The sequence below is a fragment of the Neopelma chrysocephalum genome, unplaced genomic scaffold (genome assembly GCF_003984885.1).
Source record: "Neopelma chrysocephalum unplaced genomic scaffold, ASM398488v2 Primary Assembly neopelma1_67, whole genome shotgun sequence".
Lineage (NCBI taxonomy): Eukaryota > Metazoa > Chordata > Aves > Passeriformes > Pipridae > Neopelma > Neopelma chrysocephalum.
Window position 1 is genome coordinate 3,458,099 of NW_020897726.1, and position 20,017 is coordinate 3,478,115.

A 20,017-nucleotide genomic window follows, 5' to 3' on the forward strand; every position below is an offset into this window, starting at 1 on the left:
AGACTAGAACATTACAGTTCATATTTGATAGAGTCCAGATACTGAAAGGATGCACCAATTGTCTCTAAGTGCTTGGGATCAAGGGCTAGGCCAACTTTTAGTTACACAAGAACAATTACAGGTTGCTTTACAGGGGCAAAAAATAATCAGGAGATCATGTTACTTCAGATGAAGAATGACCTCCCTATCTTCACCAGTAATTACTAGACTATGGGTGGCACAAGGCATTTGTACAGGCAGCAGCAATGTCTGAATTGTAAATGTTTTAGGTGAAAAATTCTACACGTTGTCTCAGCAGAGTGCTCTGGGATTTAGTTCACTTCTTGGATAGCAGGGTACAAAGAGATTAAACCAACTAGCTGTTCAATCCAGCTAGCTGTTCCCCCTCCTCATGTGAGGAGATACGGAATGACCTCATGTGAAACTGTTGTTAGAATTAGGTGAGGTTCTAATTAGGTCCATATTAGACACATAATTATTTAGGGATTACACTTAACCAAGACCACTGTCAAGAGACTTTCAATGCAGGAGGCTTAAGAATCTCGGTAAATGAAAAGAGTAGCCTGGAGCAGCAGGGGACTGGTTGCATAGGAAAGCCTAACTGACCAAGTTAGATTGCACATCTGGTGTTAAAGAAGAGAAAAACACGTCAGATACTGCTGATATTTATTAAAGCTTGAATTCACACAGACCCTCAGTTAAAGTAGTTACAAAAATGTAAAACTACTAAAACTTTTGTTACCTGGAGAAGCATTTCTGCCCCCAGTAACAACATAGAAGTTTTTCTGTAAAACTTTCTGGCAATTGTTCACATTGGCAAAGTCACAGATGGTTGTAAGGAGGGAGACTTGTTAATTTTTCATCTTAGAAAAGAGCTCAGAGCCTTAACAACTGTTTCTGCTCTAGTGGTTTGTTATGCGATACAGCTGATTGGTACTGATGGATCTAATTGCATTCAGCTTAATAACAACTCATCCAGTAAGATAGAACAGAAAAATATATAGCTGATGTAACGTTAACCACCTGAAAAGTTCAGTAGGTGTTATCCAATGATGAGAGTTTCTTTTTGAGACTTCCATTTCCTTTCAGGTATCAATCTTAATTGAATACCGACACCATTGTAAATTAATTAGATAAAAACCCCTTTGACTTCTGTTCTTCTAACAGTCTGGAAAATGAAGAGGATATGGCTAATGTGTATGAATTTTCTGCTTTTCAAAGTCATTCTCTCTAATAACATGACAGTTGAGAAACATTGTGTCCATGAATTTATTTCCCATAAATGCACAAATGTGCTCGCATTTGCGGATTTAGGCAACTGGACTTACTTAGTTGATTTGTTTATTATGCTTGCATTCTTTTCTCTGCCGAAAATTGACATATTTTCCAAACACTTGCAAGTAATCATTTGTATATTCTTCACTTCCTGCAAACAGGAAAATAGTATTCAGGAAATAAACTTATTTCCCCCCACACACACTGTTGAATGAACTGTGTACGACAAAGTATTCATGGCCATGTTCAGCTATCTCTCTTCTCTTTCCCTTACCCACTTACAGTTGGTTTCACTGATTTATTTCATACAGTTTATTTAAAGTAAGGGAAGTAGTCAAAAAAGAAGGCTATTCTTGCCCTGTTCCAGTTGTGTTTTAGCTCTCCTCCAGCCCTTGAATTAGGACTTTATTAATCATAAACCTACATCAATTCCACTACTAATGACTCCTGTGGAAGGGAGAATCTCCTTTATGGAAATCACCCAACTTGACAATTAAAAGCTCTATTATTGCTCTCAGCTGAACATCTGACAGTCCTAATCTGGTGTGGTTTACACCCTCTGTGCCCTTTCCATTATTGTGTTTCCCAGGCTGAGGATGAACTCTTTTGAGCAGGCAGAATGTTGTAGTAATGATGGCATGAAAGAGAATTTTGTTGCATGCTAAGAAGGGCACAAGCAGGTCATTTCTCACTCCCATTTACAGTCCCTCTCAGCAGCATGATCTAGAGGTTCAGTAACTGTACTTTATTATGGCAAATGGTTCTCAGGTTAATTTTTTTCACTGCAATTAGGTACTTCTTATGCATACTGTATTGTGTTTCATCTTAACAAACACTGAAGTATTTTTTCATCCTGTTCATAAAAGCAAACACTTTTGTTCCTGCTGCTGATTTACATTTAATATGACTAACCTTTTGATGTCATGTATTCCACCTTAGACGCAGACTGCACAAACTAGGGGTGTCAAAGATTACCCAGGTTGATTTCTTACCTCGGGAGGTGGTGTCATACTCCAAGGAGACGCAGACACCTCTTGCCACACATCAATCTGAAGGTAAGATATTTTTTTCTCAAAAAACATTTTCATAGGAAGTTAGTATTTGAGTGAGAGTTAAAGAATGTAACAAAACTAATAGTAAATCATAACGTACCTGTTTATCATGTGTTTTCTGCAAGCCAGGTATTGTTTATGAGATTAATGGCTGTTCTGGTGAAAATAATTATAATAATGACTTTAAATGCAGGTGGAACCAAACTGCTTCTGACTTACAATAGGTTGTGCTTAGATAGCAGTTTAATGGGAACATATTTTCAAATAAATAATTATGAATATAATTAAAATAGTGCTTTATTCAGGTTTTTTTTGCTTTCTCAAGGAAGTTATTCATTCCATGCTTTGTAAAGAGGCAGTCTTGGAAAGTTGCCCTCAGTTGTTTGGTCAGTGTCTCCCTGCCATAGGTGAGCTTAGGAGAAGCTGCAGCTTATCTCCATGTACTGAAAAATGTGGTTTGCATACTTTGATATGGATGGTCCTACTTTCCCCCTGGTGACATCATGCTGAAATATGTCCTCCTGGAGGTGTTTGTTAGCTGTTTGACTTTCTTGTTGATAAGTAAATACATGGAGTAGGTAGGGAAGTGCTGATCTATCTGTTCCATAGATTACACACTTGCCAGCTTTGTACTGCAAAATGCTGATTGCAGGTCAGTGTGGTACCATTTAAACTGAATTCAAAACTGTGCCTTAGCCTGTGATCTACATGCTATTACAAAGCGGGTAGAAGAAGAAAAACTGATGACAGTCTTGACTGTAATTTTTGCTGTTGACAATGAAGGACAAAGAAAAGTTCAACAACTGGGTGCTTTTTGCAGCAGATAGTGTAAAACTTCACCAGGCTCCCTGCAGAGAAGAAAAATACTCAAGTAGGTTCAGAAGGTGGTGCTAGTGGTAAATCTCTCTAAATATAAGTTACTGTCAGGAAAGATAGAGTGATAAACATAGCCAGATTTTTTTCTGCAACTGGGTTACCAGGTCTGCCTTAGGAACCAGAAATGGAAACTGCTGAGCCAGATGCTCAGATTCTCCTTTCCTGGACCACAAGTGTACCCTGGTTATCTGTGAACTTAAACAGTCCTTCAAACATAGACAACCCTGTTGCTTGGATGATACTCTCCTTGAGCAGCATGTCCAGAGAGCTTTTCCCGCTCATAAGGAGAGGCTGTCTCAGAATCAATCCAGCCTCAATCCAGCTCATCTCTCCTTGTCTCTCTGCTGGCTGCTGAAGCCTTGAGAAGATGGGGATTGCCCCTGAGTCCTTGGTGCTCAACCCTGGATCATTATCATGCAGTTGTCTTTAGGTCAGATGGAAAGGGTGCCTTTCCTCCCTGACACAGGGCCTTTATCCAATGGAAGAACCTATGGATATGGGGAATTTAAGACATTTAAGACATGGCTTTGGTGTGTTTGCCTCCCTCAGACCTCGAACTCCTCACTAGCTGACCTGCCTTTCTGAACAGACCAATCTCTCTTGAGGAAGCATCTTCTTCCAGTAAGATATTCTTGCTTTTATTTGTCAAGGAGCTCTTCAACTATTACAAAATCCTTTTCTTGGCTAGACAAGAGGACAATCTCCTACTCTTCAAAGAAAAAAAACCCCAAACAGCAGTGTGATGCAGTGGAGCCTGGCAGTCAGGACAGTAAGCAGAGAGGGCAGTGTCATTTGTCTTGGTCCTACCAGCACAAAGGAAGCTCACTTATTCCTCATATGTATGAAAGAAAAGTGCAAACATAAGAAGTCATGGACTTTAAACTGCCTAGGCCAAAACTGTGATGGAAGAGATCAAATGGGGATACATGGTTTTGGTGACTGGATTTGTTATCTTTTATATTTTCTGTGTCATCACAGCCAAGGAAAAGCATCAACAATAGTGAGGTTTTTTGCATATTTAAACACAGAGAAAATATCACCCAATCACTGCACTCAGATGCATGATGGAGAGAAAGTCTAACATATTTCCTTTCAAATCTGCTGCTAGGGACTTTTCGGCACATGGCTTGGATGTGAGTATGGCTGTGCACCAGTGAGAGTCAGGAAAGTTTGGTTATTCCATTGAAAGGGTATTTAATTGGAAACTGTCTAGGGGGTAAATAAGCACTGTGATTTTGGTCTCCTGGGTCTGATGGAAATGAATTCTCATGTTTTCAATTTCCCAAGCCTCTTTATAAATGTTGAGCCCTTCATACTGTTACTCTAGACATCAACAGCAAACAGAGGGGAATTCCTTGGGAAAGCAGTTTTTAGAAGTCTCTACACTGTTTCTATGCATTCGTGTGATAAAATATAGCCATTATCTTTACAAGATAAATTGCTGGGCCATTACTATGGTTATGGGCTCAGTTATTCAGCATCTGAAGCCTTAGAGTTTGAGAATAGAAAATAAGAAACTTCTTATTTACTTAGATGAGTCTGACTTCAGCTTTCAGAATTCACTCTTTCTCTACCTGCCTTGAATACTGGAAATGTCAAAATGCAGAATTTTAGGATGAAATTGTCATGTGCTTGCTTCTTGTTTGGAAGACAACTAATAAAGGGTACAGCTGGTTGGAAAGATGGGTGAAAGAGGATTTTGAGAGTCCATTCAAAGTTCTTTAGCTTTTTTGAAATGTCAGTATCACATTTTCTGCATATTGCTTCTCCAGAGAGAAAGAAAGAAACTCTGAGATACTTTAAACCAACTGCTGTTCTGGAGCTCAGTGGATGTAGGCCTTTGTAGTAATGGCTATTGGCCACCAAACCTTATAAAACTGGTAAAGGTAGGGTTCACTCTGGTAAGTGCATGTGGTGCCAGAAAGCCAGATGCTATATGCAGTGAAGTCTCAGCTTTTCAGCTGCTAATTTTAGAAGAAATAATGTGGCATTATTCTTCACTGTATAAAAACAGATTAACTCCTCTTTTCAGAACAGGTAATTTGCTTTATTTCAGAGGAATAATGACATGTCATTTCTCCCAATGACTCTATTATTTAGGGGCATGTGTATATGCATCATTCAACCCTTTGATCACAAGCACCTAATTCTTTCGTTTTATTTAGGTCACAGTAAGCTTCAGCCTTTTCTTTTCTTCCTTGCAGGATGACTTCAAAAACATACAGATCTTGGCTCTGAACCCTGAGAAAAAACATGCTCTTTACTTTTCCCCTCCTTCTTCTATAATTGAACTTGAATTTAGGTATTTGTAGGCATTGAGAGACACTTCACTTGTGTTGCTTTTTCCATTCTGGAGTTGATTAAAACCTAGACTATGCCAAATGTTTTCTGAGAGGTCTCTGGGACATGTTCCTTCACTGTGCAGAGACGCTCACATCACCCTGGAGTGGCAACCCCATGTAGCCTTCGATGGCTGGACCCTCCAAAGCACTGCAGACCTGCTGTTTCCTGACGGCATCCCTAGAAGAAAGCAGCAACAGAAAAGCCATGGCCTGGCCTCTGTCCAAGGATGAATCCCTCACTGCCATACAGCAGTGGAAGGAGATCTGTATGTCTGCCTGCAAATCAGCTTTTCAGATAGGAAAGCAGTCTGCACATTCAAGCTCTACTAGATGCCTGCTTCAGCTCCATCTTACTGTTCTGCTCTTTAATGGGCCAGGAGGTAAAATCTCAGTGAGAAAAACATCATGCTGTCCCTGCACAGAGAAGGGAGGTAATCCTCTGATCTGGCTCCCCTCAGAAACTGGAAGGCAAGCAAGGTGGTGAAGGTCTGTGAGCTCTCTGGCTTTGCTGGCCAGTGTCAGGAGTGTTGTTATTTCTCTTTTGTGAGGCAGAAACTCCTTCATCAATAAAATGAGGTGTTCTCACGTTCTGGCTTGCCAGACTGTCACTGGAAATAGGCTAATCAGAAATGCATTTCTGAAAAAGTAGGTCCTGTGTATAAAAGGAGATCTGACTTTCTAGAACAATGGATGTCCTAGGTACTTCATCTGTTTACCATCTTCGACAGATGTTTGTTCATGTGGGGAAAACAAATGATGTGCCATACTCTCCTCCTAAGCAGGATAACTTCATTCTGTATCACAAATGTAGCCCAGTTCTGGCAAGGAGTAGAACTGAGACCTGTGATCCATCTGTTTATCTGCCATATTCAAACACTGAGGATATTTTGAAAGAGGAAAAATAAGCTCTCTCCTGCATCTGGAAGTAGACTGGAATTAAGTGGCAAAATGGAGGTGGAACTGCAGAGGCTGGGTTGGGTTCTGCATGTCTCTGACAGGGTAATTCTCTGAATTAAAGTTCCTGAAAGTTATCCTTTTTAATGCACTGAGGGAGGAGTGGGGAATTCTGCTCACAGTCAGGCTCATGAGACCAAGACATGAGTTTGGGTGCATGAGACCAAATCTAAGTGCCTGCTGTAGGGTGAGCCCAAACTCTCTAGGTGCCACTGATCACATTGACTAGTTCTTCACTGACTAGCTTGATAACAGAGCACTTCATGTGGGCATATTAATGTAGATTTCTCATTATTGAGTAAAATGCGCGTGACTTAAAGAGTCATGCATTGATATTGTGTGAGGGCTGTGTTCTACTTTGAATTTTAGTAATTGAATGATCTGTGTCTAGGACTGACAAGCCCCAGTGCTGTGCAAGCAAGTCAGGCCTCTGTAATTTTATCATTTCCATTATAAAATCCATAGATAAAGCTATTTATACTTTCATTGTTAGGGTCTGAGACTTCCGAGTTCAATCAGTGTGGGGATCTGTGCAGCAGAGTTCTAGCACATCAAATTTTGCACCAATCCTTTTGTGTCTTCCTGTAACTCAGTTTTGTGAATGTATGCTGTACTTAAGAAAATCCAGTCCCAGAACTAGTCATACTTGAGTTTTCCCATGCCCAATCTGGCTAGAGCTCATGGATCAGAAGCTGGGGTTTAAGCTAAAGAGCTTACTTTGGCTTTTTCCTTCCTGAGAATCTTAAGCTCAGCTCCAGTCTGAAGAGGACAAGTCTGGACCCAAGAATAGCTTTGAACCCCTCATTTAGTGGGAAATACAGATGTACATTTGTGCATTTACACGCATGAAATGTTTGTGTTGAGGTACATGAACATGTTTGATGGAAAGGCGTTGGACATAATTGTGAGGAGAAAGAGAGACCTATTGTAAACAAAGAGGTGTTAGAAAACAGAGCAGAACTGGGATAGAAATTACTATTAGAAAGAGAAGACAACCTAAAGATGAATCAGTGTTAAAGCAGAAGTTCTGTTTTTAAAGAGACAGAGCCTTAGCGTTAGTACTAATGGACACTAATTTTTAAGAAATACTGTGCTCTATCCTAGGCAGTATCATGTATCACTAGCTGTTTTTAGTTAGCTGTGGAAATCTAGTTTGCCTTTTCTTCTCAAGCTGCGGTCCATCGGAGTCATACTGTGGATTTCAATAGCTGGCATAAACACCCTAATTCAAGACCGCTTTGTTTGATTAAATCAACAAAGCTTAATTTGTACTGTTGTACCAGACTGTACAAGATTGGATGAGACTAGAATGAAGTGGAGCAAAGATTTGAGGCATTGCACTGTACAATAGTATTTAAATAATTCCCTTTTATTCCTGTCACAACTGCAACCTTTTCTAAGTAACAAGAATTCAAAACTGGAATTTTAAAATTTTATTTATTTATTTATTTATTTTAATTTGGAATAAAAATATTTCAAAGGCATTCAGGTAGCGCCCTCTGGTGGTGAAGCGATGAAGTGAATGAGGGATGCTGTCGGAGAAGGATGCAGGAATGCTAGTGTGACCTGCGGAAAAACTCTTGTCAAACCTTTTGTCTGAGGCAAGATATATAATTAAAAGAAGACACTTTACTTGTGTGACTGAGAAGCTGTATAAATGCAGGTGCAGATGAAAGAAGAGTGAGAAGACACCAAGGTATTACGTAAAAGTTGGGGGGAAAAATATATTGTTTAGATATGTTTAAAAAAAAAAAAAAGCCTTGAAAATCAGTTATAGGTATCATGACAAATATCCAGTGCAGTAATACTAGTCTCAATCCTTTGTTCTTGCCAATCCCTTTTTGAAGTACAGTTAGTAAAGTACAGTTAGTTAAATTTAATATTCTCCAGGACAGCCACAACAGGCAGCTACCAGGTGTGATGGGCCTATGTTCCACTCCTAGCAGCTACAGACATTGGGTGTACGGCTCTAAAGCCTTTCCTCACCAGCTGGCTCATGATAATTTTCTGTGGTACAGAATTAGGGTAAGGACTTGGCTTTAGAAATGTGTTTCTGTGGGTTTTGTTGTGCAGAAAAATGTATTTGAAACTCACAGGAGTTTCTATTTGGAGGAAGAATGAAGAGGCCATGGTCTTTGGTCATACACAGTTAGGTGTTTGAGTGCGGAAGGGGACATCAAATGTCTATTCTCATAAAATATGTATTGGGCATGGGCTAAAATAGGATTTCTGTAAGACAATCCCACTCCATTTCTAAAAGGTGGCCTAGCAGGATATTTTTCAGCAATCACTGCTGCAGTATTTGCCTCTATTCCCTGTTTCTTCTCCCAGGTCCTCTCTAAAGACTTCTGGAAGAGGGCTTTTCTTACACTCAAGATGTTTTTCAGATAGTCTTCTGCAGAGAGCCCTCTTAATGATCAACTGTTTTGAATAGGCAGATCTGACAATTTATTAAGCATCAGTAATTCTCAGAGTATTATCTACTAAGAACTGATTTAACAGAGAGAAGATTGCCTCTGGTTACACACAGTAGGAGGTCTAAGGAAGGAAAACTCTTTAGAGATCTTAGACTTTGTCCCTGCTCATTTCATTAAACATTTGGCTCTTTGCAGCTCCTCCGCAATATTAACAAAATCTTGGGAAGGTCTTCCGAAAATCAGGTGCACACACTTAGGAGCTTCCTGCTCCAAAATGACCCTGGCCTTCTGCAAACTCTGGTTTCTTTTGCATGAGGAACTTCTGCATTAAATGCAAGCCCAGAAAACATATCTAGTAATTCTTTATAAGACTGGAGGGAGAACAACAGACTTGTAACAGCAGCACCTATGCCTTCTCTAAACCATTCAGGCCCCAGAAGATGAGGAACAAACCAGAAAGTTTAACTGCCTTCTCAATGAAATGAGGGACCGGTTTTTGGGCTGTGGCTGCCTTGGAGGAGATTGTTGTGCAATTGTCATTCTGTGCACGGAAGCAATACTGCTTCAAAGCCTCTGCAGACATCATGGAGAAGGACAATGCTTTACCACCCTAACCCTTGCCTCTGCTTTATCCTAATGGATGATCCTTGCTCTATGCTTTTAAGCAAGTGGATCTCATCCTCCACTCAGGAGCTGGGAGGCTACTCTATGCTAGAATAAACCAGTGTTGTGGTCAGTCTCTTTGTGCTGAAACCAACCTGCTCCTTTAGTTGCAGCAGGAAATAATGTAATTGAATGAGATCCTGGTACATCTGGCGTCACTTGGTGGAAAACAAGAGAGCTGATGTTAGCAGCCTTGACCTCAGACTCCTTTAACTAGCTGCAAGTCATCTCACTGTGCCTTTGACCCATCTTTGTGTCCTGACATCTGAAACCAGCAGAGATCCATGAATTCAGAGAGAAGCCCTGTAACACCTGCATGCAAATTGAATTCTTTGTTGGCTGGAAATGAAAATCTTCCTCTATGTCTTCTGTGGAAAAGATCCTGGCCATGTTTTACGTATGAACAACTGCCTTATTGAGCTGATTTGTTAAATGTTCCCCTCAAGCAACCAAACAGTTCTAAAGTTATTTGCAAATATATGATTACCAGTATGTTGCAACTGAGTTTTAATATGAGAACAAGGAAACTGTCCCACTAATGAACAGCACTGTGATTTCCCCAGTCAATAGTCAGTAAAAAGACAGTGGCCAATTTTTCTCTATTTGCTGTTTTCACATGTTCCTAGTTATCACTTTATATATAATGTCATTAGTGTTTGAAAAAACTTTGAATTAGCAATGTGTGTACATATTTGCAATACTCAAGTTAGAAGTTACAGACCTGAAAATGTAAAATATTTTCAAAATGTAAAACATTTTCAAAAAAAGCCCTCCAGTGCTTCCAACAGAACAATGAAGAGTTGGCTTTTTATTTTCTTCAGAAACAAAACAACCCTGTAATTCCTTCTTTAGCCTAATGGGTGATACCTATTCAGTATATACAAGAAAACTAATACCCAGCCCCTTCTATTACGTGTCTAGTAACCTTGGCAAATTCTGGCTTTGTAACATGGGCCAATCTCCACTAGAATTAAAGGCAAGATTAAGAAAAATGTGCATTGCAGAAGTAGCAGTTATTAATCCGCAGTGGTCTAATTAGCACTTAATCTTTCTAATCCTCTAAGTAGATACAAAATCAGGGCTGAAATGGACACAGACCATAATGTGGAAAGCCCTTCATTAGTAGTGTTAAAAAGAAGTACAGAAAACCGCCCTGTTACTTTCACACTTCTCAATTTGATCCTTGGCAGTTGCGACTCACAGAAAGGAAAAAGATTCATGTACCAAAATCCCCTCCTCTGTTTTACCCCACACTACTAATGCTCTGGGTCAAAAATTATGCAGCTGAAAATTCTCCTGTTCATCACCTCTCTTATCTTCAATTCTGTAGCTGAACCACAGCTTAAGAAGCTGGCCAATTGTGCCTCTCTCTAGTCTCCTTTAATTGGCTTATTTCCATAGGAGAGGCCACCTGCCTTGGAAAGTGGAGTGTCAGCTGCTTGCCCTCAGACTAACTGGAGAGGCAACCAAGTGGCTAGCCTGGTAGAGTGAAGAGGGTTTGCCACACCCCATGTTATTGCCCAGGATGAAGATGAATGAGGATGCATCACAAGCTGGGTCTTTGTTCACCAAGTATGCCCTCACATTCTGACCCAAGCACCTGGGCAGAGCTCTCCAGTGGCAACCTGGGCCCCCTTTCTCCCTTCCAAGAGCTGCTCCAAGGTCATTTAAAGCCATACTGTATTTATTATAGCGACAAACTTTAGATATCATCTGTAGTACTTGAGAATCCCTCCTCAAGATCAGCAGTAGCTGGATCCTTTCCAGAGAATACTTTTGCTTGCTCACACACATTAAGAATTACTACGAAAACTTAAGAAAGGATCTGGATGAAGAAACTTAATGAAATGGATATGTCAGTAAAGTAAAAGTCTCAGCATGGATTCCCACTGGGCACTTTTAATAGAAGATGGAATTCTCTTTTGCTGCAATACAATAGACTGTCTCCACAAATAATGTTACTTTTCAACTAGACCCTGGCCGTCACTTGCCCATCTATCTTATTTTAAATAAACTTAGCATAAATTCACTATGAGCCACAATTAATTCAGATGTATGTCCTAGCCAAAAACCTCCAAAACAGTGTTCACTTTTCCTGAAAGTTAACGCCCTACTTAAGGCACACAGGAAGTGAAAGCATAATCATTATTTTTCTAAAATGCATTGCTCTTGAGCCACAAAGCTTCACACTTATTTTAAGTCTATAATTGCATGTTGTTGCTATGGTTACTCTTTTTTTCTTTCCCTCACCCCAATTGTCATGTAAAGTTTGCTACATCCGAGCTCAAGATGCGTTCAGCTCCTCTGTGATTGGCAAAAGCAGGTCCCTGCACTTATGAATAGCCTCACTGATCCCAGTAGCAGCTGCTGAGTTTTGAGGACTCTTTCAGATCTCACTACTTGGTTTGGAGCTGAACTTCTCTGAAGGTCTTGCCCCAACTGCAGAGCTGGAGAATTTTTGAAAATTTAGCCCTTATTCATGGTTGTTTCATATATTCTTTCTTGTCATTTACACTCAGATGTTCACCTTCCCTCTCCTAGGCACTAGTTACTCGCAACAACATGCTCAAAAACACAGAAAGCACTGAAGATTTTGTCTATGAGTGCATGAAGAATTCTCTGTGTGCTGATTTTACATTGCAGCTAATGTGCAGGTTGAGAACACAGCTTGAACAAACGTTCCAGAGTGGAGTCTGAAAATTGCTTTGACCTGTTATCGTAACAAAAGAAAACTGGGGGACATACACATTATGGTGGGTTGACTTTCGTTGCCCATCCAGCTACTCTCTTACTCCCCATTACTGAGCAGGATAAGGGAGAAAATAGGAAGATAAAGCTCATTGGTTGAAATAATGATGGGGGATCACTTATCAGTTACCATTATGGACAAAACAGACTCGGCTTGGGGAAAATTAATTTAGTTTATTGCCGGTTAAAATAGATTTGAACGTTGAGAAACAAAGACAAAATTGAAATACCTTTCCCTTCTCTTTTTTCCCAGCTCCTCCATCTCCCCTCCACTGCAAGCGACTCAGAGGGATGGGTCTGGGGGCTTGTGAGCAGTCCACAGCGGCTCCTCTCTGCCTTTCTTGCCTATTCACACTTCCCCCCTACTCCAATGTGAGTTTTCCCCACAGGCTGCAGTCCTCCAGGACAAACCTACTCCAGCATGGGCTCAACATGAACCACCATGTTCCTTCAGGAAATATTGACATGCACCAGAGTGGAGTTCTCCATGGGCTACCATGTGGATATCTGCTCTGGCATGGACCCCTCCATGGACTGTAGGAGAGTATTTGTTCTCGCCGCTGGAGCACCTCATTTCTCCCCTTCTTCTCTCACCTTAGTACTCACAGGACTGCTTCTCACACTTTCATTATTCTTCTCTCTATCATGTGGTGTTTTGGCCTTTCTTAAATACGTTTCCCCAGAGGCACCAGCAACATGGGAGACGGGCTCACCCCTGTCCTGTGGTGGATGCGGTATGGAACTATCTGTCTCTGGTACAGGGCAGCTCCTGATCTCTTTTCATTGAAGCCATCCTTGCAGCCCCTCCCCCCACTACCAAAACCTTGCCACTTACACCTATATATATATTTAGAAAAATTGGTAGCTTATTAGCCAAAATTCAAGTGCTTTTTGTGTCACGTGTCTGGACTCAAATCTTTGCCTTGCCTAATAGGCAAATGCTTTGACCAGTAAAGTGTTGGGTGATCTGGGATAAGCTATTTGTTGGACCAGGAACCAGAAGCACAGTGTTTGGTAGTCTAGCTGAATGTTCATTACCATTATGACATAGGACTGATTTGTTTCTGGATATTTAGAGCAGCCATCCTGTTTTTACCTTGGCATCTATGGAGCTGACATAATGTTTTGAAGTTATTGGTTAATTTGTGTCCCTCTTGTGTTTTCTGACGATAAAAAATCTGGTGATAGATACCTTACCTTTGAGGAGATCCATTGCTGAGGATTCTGAGAAGTGGTAGATACTTGCCTAGGCCGGAGGTTGGAGCTTCGTTTTTGTCAGGTCAGCTACACCGGCCACATCTTTATGGTGGTGATCCCAGAGAATGGTCCATGATGCCTGTGCCATATGATATGGATTGTCATCTCACCTCCTGTGTTAAAACCCCACAATCTCCTGGAGCAGTTAGTTTTCTCCCTTTTCTTCTTTTGTGTCTCTTAGTCTATGGACTGAAATATGTTAAAAAGTTGTAGATATATTTATATAGTTATTTAAGAATTTACCTATACGTACATCTATAGATAAAATGTTTAGGTCATATAATACCTACCTATATTATATCAGTAGATTTACAGATACTTGTAGATATATACTCATAGCTGACCACCACAGGATTTCACCACCTGAGGTGATAGCCCTGGGGTCAGAGCAATGGTGTGAATGTCAGGAGTCGTATCTTTGTTGCAGTCTGTACGTGTAATTCAGAGCAAATCACAAACTGAGTTACAATCACCACAGAGACATAGGTGTATCTCTTCGTTTACCCATAGCAGAGACAACTAAAAGTTTAAACATGAACTAGGTGAACTCACAGCAGCTAAATTTACTAGGATTTTTAGCTGTCAGACAGCCACCTGATCTGGCAGCATGACTGGTACCCAAGCTAACTAGTTGCAACCTTGTTGAGATACTTCAGTAGTTCAGTGTAATCACATGAATTGATTACCTTTAGGGGCCTAGCCTATTTGTGTAGATTTTCTATGGTCAAAAGAATGAGACAGACCCTTCCAGAAGACATTTTACACTATCTACTGTATTTATCATAACACTGGAAAAATTACCTTCCATTTGTGCCCTTCTCCATTGCCTACAGGACTTAGCCAATACATTCAAATTATAACCTTCATTTTTAGATGGTTGAGGTTAGATAATTCACACCATTTTGTGATGGGACTATAGGCAAGTGCATTATACAGTGTTTTCTGTCAGTCCCTGCAGCAGTTCTGGGGCTATTGTTATTTGCTATTTCTTTTCTTCAGCTCCTTCATCTCTTAGCTATTCTCCTTTGAAGTTGCTTCTTGTGCATGTGTGAAAGAAAAGTAAAAAGCGGGGAAAATATTTTCCTCTGAAACCTATGTAATTGAGGACAGCAGTTTCACAGCTGATAAGGGCAATAGGATAGAGAAAAAACAGAAACATTTCTTTGCTCTTTTATTTCTTCAGTTAGTGTTTTTTACTAGTCAGAGTACTTCATTGTGTAGACTCAATACTACACTGTATGTGCTAGCATTTATTTAGATCCATCAGTCTAGGTTTTGTATTGTATAGTTACTCAAATGCATGTTTCTGTCGTATTTGGTCAAGACGTACCTTACAGTAAATCCCATCAAATTCCTTGCCCCAAAGAGTACTGACTATCAAGTGGATGCATATCTAAATCTAAAAAGTATAGCATTAGGACTATGAAATGGACAAAATCACAATTTTGTTTGCTGAGGTTTAGGATGAGGAATATATACTTTTGTCTGATCTTTCCCCATTTTCAACTATATCATATAGGTTATGGGACTGTTCATTTGACCTGTGATATTTTTTATATTTGGAGTGTCTTGATGAATTATGAAAAATGAATATCCAACCCTTATGTTTTGGCTATGCAGTGAGTATGTATTCAGATCTAATTACTGAATTAATCAGTACTAGTTTATGATTATCCTTAATAAATCTAGGTTAGGAATGGTTAGTAAAAGTACCTTTTCTATTTCGCAGTTCATCAGCTTGAGATAATTTAGTAACAAAGGCTCATGTTGCAATCAGGGAAAGGACTCCCACTGACTAAAATGGGACCTGGACTTGGACCAAAATTAAGTGCTTGCCATGAGTCTAAATAGCTGACATTGTCACTGACTCATCATGTGAAGCCCTTCAGTACATTGTAGAATCATTTTATTTGGATTTCATTAAACACAAAAGTATTTTGCAAGGCTTTGAAAAACAAAGTCATTTACATAAGAGCTAGGCAACAACATAGCTATCCTCTTTTACCTGGGTTAGTAGACTTACTCGTGCAAATATTTATGCATGCTCTGTGCTCATGATTACTCCCCTGACATACTTGATTGTCTGACATCAAGCATGTGTGTGTTTACAGGAGGGGATCTGGTGCTGTAACATTCATTTGTTGTATTCTGCTTTGCTGATGGACTGCAAGCTCTGAAGGGCAGGAAATGTATTTGTTTTTCATACTTATCAATATGGAATATAAAAGCCATGCTGTAAAGAAATACTGATCATGAAAATTGAGTTTATATATCATAGAATCACAGAATAGTTGGGGTTAGAAGGGACCTTTGAAAGTCATCTAATCCAATCTCCCTACAACGAGCAGGGACATCTTCAACTAGATCAGCGTGCTTAGAGCTCTGTGCAACCTGACCTCGCACATTTCCAGGGATGGGGCATCTAACACATCCCTGGGAAACCTGTTCCAGTGTTTTACCACCCTCACTGTAAAAAAATTTCCTTTTATCTAATCTAAATCTACTCTCTTGTAGTTTAAAGCCATTATCCCTTATTGCAACAGGCCCTACTAAAATATATATATATTACATATATATATATATATATATATATTAAGGGGAAAATATGCTTCTTTCCTGTCTTCACTTTGTCAACTGCTAAAAATGTGCATTTTATTATTAACACCTTTTATCAATCCAATGAACAATAGAAACAGCAACTCTGCTCCAAGACCAGCCACATCTTGCAGTGATTTATAAATGTCCCATATTAAAAATAATACAGTTACTCAAACTTTTTCAAAATGTCCCAGGGTAAGCAAATGCTTTTGTATTATTATTAGTTTTGACAAACCTGATTGTGTGCTGGCCATTGTTAAAGGTTCTATCTGTCTCCAAACACAGTGAGAGACAAAGAATTTTTAATGAATTTAATTAAAACTTTATGTGGTTTATGGTGTTCACCTCCAGCTGGTGTGCCATTCTTCTCTGTTGAATGAAGTTTCCTCTAATGCATAATGATGTGTTTTATATGAGGGATGTTTGAACCCCCTTCCTAGTAGCCCTGAGGTAGTTTCCATGGTATGACACAGTGGTGAAGTATTTAAAATCAGGTCTCTTAAACTTAAGTGAATTATGTATATGGTTAAATGCACAGACATGAATGCATAGATATGAATCTTAAAATAAGTTTAAGAATCTTTTTTTCCCCCCCCCGAGAAACAGTCCTTGTGGGTAGTTTATATGACCCATGCTGCGGAGCATTTTTCTGTATAAATGGCACATTGACATGAAAGAGTCCTCTTATTTGACTGCTTATATTGGGAGTAGAAAGTTGAATAATATGTTCTTCTTTGGTTAACACACTGACATCTCTAACAGGCACAAGGTCCTGATTTTGATGGGCACTCCTAGTGCTGCTGTAATAAAAATGAACAATAACATGCGGATAGTCCTGTTAGAAAATGTTTCAGTGCATTTTATGAGACATGCTGAGACACTGCAACAAGCTGGGTCATTCTCATGGCTGGTTAGAGTTAGCAGAATTGTAGTCCTCTAGGTCTCTTGTGCTGTTGGGGCTTTCACGCAGGATCTCTAAAAAGGGCAATGACTTGTTTTCCTTTCCTGCAAGTTGTGTTCAGTCAGTATTTCTTCTGTCAAGAAACAAGGTCTTGCTAAAAGAGATAAGCTCTTCATTTGTTTTAAGCACTTGCTTTTCAAAATTTTGAGTCTGGATGTGGCCAAACTGAAATACAGAATTGTATTTTTGTGGTTCTTTGGATGCTGAGATCTCAGTTGTGCAAGAATCTTGAACAAGTTCCTCAGGGAAGGGACAAATGAAACAAGATGTCTTGGACCAAAGTAATATGACTTGGGAACAACTCACATCTCTACAGGGAGTAGCGTGATCCCTGGAGAAGTCTCTGTAAAGAAGGCTACAAACTTTTAGTGGTTTTGCAGAGACTGGAAAACTTAGATGAATGTTGAAAGACATCTTCATAAATGATTTCTCTTGTTCTAATAGTTGTGAGGAATTGGATAGGAAACTGGTTACAAAATCATCATGCTTTTATATCATTGACCTTTTATATCATCACTGAGGTGGAGAGAAGGTGACTAAGAGAAGAGGCTTTCCAGGACTATCAGTGTATCAGCTGGAAAACCAATAATAGGTGGTTATCTGTAGATGAGACTGTTTTCTTGGGAGGAGGGATTTCAGTTGTTGAATTCACTTGTGATCTTTAACACAGTTTTTCAAGGTTTAATCAGTAGTAATAACAGTAATAGTAATCCCCGATTGATGAAGAAACACAATGATACCGGAGAGGACCAGTCATAAGCTAAATCAGAGGAAGTCTTTGGAGAAAATACTGAAAAATAAGACATTTGGCACTTGGTGGAATGACAAAGAGCTGAAGAGGTGCAGGAGCATCAAAAACTAAAGAATAACTCCTGGTGGCATGAACAAGAAATCACAATGAACAGAACAAGAAGGTGGATGAATAATAGATTGTAAAGAATGAAGAAATAATGAAAAGGAAGTAAATGAATAAATAATTAAAAGTAAGTGGAAATAGTCCTGAAAACCACAAAGACATATTTGTATTTTCCTCAGAAATTAACAGGGTGCTGGTGGAGGTGGCAGAAGGAAAGGATGTGAGGAGCTGACCATCCCGCACGGGAAGAAATCTGACTACAGACTAATGAGTCATCTTGTTATATTTCTCCTGATTCCAGATGCTCTGACTGCAGTCTCCACTGAAGTTTTGCTCATTACAGTAAATGAGAAATAAGCTTGGTCTGATTAGCTGCAGTGCACCCTTCAGAGAAGGTAGGGCTTCCACTAGTTAACACAGGGAGCTCTGGATTAAATATATCAGCAGCTGAATGTCATGTTCTGTCTGGGTGTCTGTTGTCAGCTGTTGGACTAGATTCTGCACAGTGTAAACCAGAGCAACCCCAATTTAGCATGAGCTCGAAGGTGGCAGTCTCAGAACTGCCACCCTATGCATCGTGGTGTGGGAAGTTTCTCTGGAGGCAGGCAGAACTACAGGAAGGAAAGATCACACAGCTCTAATAATGTAATGATTTAGTCATGCAACATGGGGGTATGCACTTCAGTATTAGTCAGGACATCAAAGGTTGCATAACTCACCTCCTGGTAAATCAGTGCTGCTCTTTGCTTTTGGTTAATGTTGTCAAGTGGTCAAGCTTTGAGGCATCGGTCTATATTCCTCTGGTCTCCAGCTCTAAAACAACATTATGTTTAACTAGTACCCTTTGTTCCTGGAGCTGCTTTTGGTAAGAAGTGTTGGGAACAAAGTAGATTAAACCTGAGAAGGACTAAGGTTGGGACTACAAGGGTTGAGTTTCAGCTGCGAATGCCCATGACGCACCGTGAGTATTTCATCACCCTGTGAACACGGATAGTCTTGACAGTGAACCACTTGGTCCTTTGAAGCAGAAAGGCAGGGCCATAAGAAAGTGTAGGAGTCTAAGTGCTGGTTGTAGTCTTGCTGTTAAAAACAGAGAGAGAAGAAATCAAGCAGGAAAGAAGTAAAATGACTGAAACCAAAGATTAATTTCCATGGTTTATAGCTTTTTGTACAAAGTGGCTAATTAACAAAGGAGGAAGATGCACGAGGGTCTGATTTGTAGCAGGTTTTAATGGCACAGGAAACTGCCGCAGAAACACAGAGAACTGAAGAATGAGCTTAGCCTGAAAAAGGGGACCTTTCTCAGTTCAGCTGAAGGATAAAGCGCAACACTGCCTGTCACAGCCCTTATGCAGAACAAAGGCATTGTGTAAAAAGGTGCTGCTAAGAACTTTGCGACAGGTAGTCAAGGTAGCCAGGGTACACATCCAAGCATGTGCCATTGGACACTTGTCCTTCAAGGTACACTTCTAGGTGACCTAAGTGGGGAAAATTCTGGATGATTTGGGCCATTGCTGGATTTTGGAAGCAAATCTGTGCACATACATTCGTAACTGTTGGCAGGACAATACTGGGGAACAGAAACAAGAAGTCTGTGCTTCTTAGTCTTTTGCCTATTTTAGGGACTTATTGAAGCACAAAGTGATTTAGAGACAGAGTGGTCATTTAGGCAGTACTGTACATACATCTCTGTATATACAAATCATAGAGTCATGGAACTTTTAAGGTTGGAAAAGATCTCTAAGATCATCAATTATAACCATCAACCCAGCACCACCACCATGTTCACTATTAAATCATATTCTCAGATGCCCCGTCCACATATTTTTTGAACTCTTCCAGGGATAGTGACTCTCCCACATCCCTGGACAGCCTGTTCCAATGCTATACATGCATTTATGTGAAGAAATTTCTGATAATATCTAATGTAAATGTCCTCTGGAACAGCTTGAGGCCATTTCCTCTCATTCTGAAGTGTTCATTTAGTTTTCTTTGTTAACTTTAAAAATGCCTTAGGA

General features: G+C 39.9%; 1 protein-coding gene across 4 annotated transcripts in view; it reads left to right on the plus strand.

The window, feature by feature from the left end:
* Window positions 1–20,017, plus strand: part of DYNC1I1 (dynein cytoplasmic 1 intermediate chain 1) — a 186,176-nt gene that overhangs the window by 40,711 nt on the left and 125,448 nt on the right. For all 4 annotated transcript variants that reach the window (XM_027684764.1, XM_027684762.1, XM_027684763.1 and 1 more), the window contains exon 6: window positions 2,215–2,330. In XM_027684764.1, the coding sequence (XP_027540565.1) occupies window positions 2,215–2,330 (116 nt within the window). The remainder of the gene's footprint in view (window positions 1–2,214; window positions 2,331–20,017) is intronic.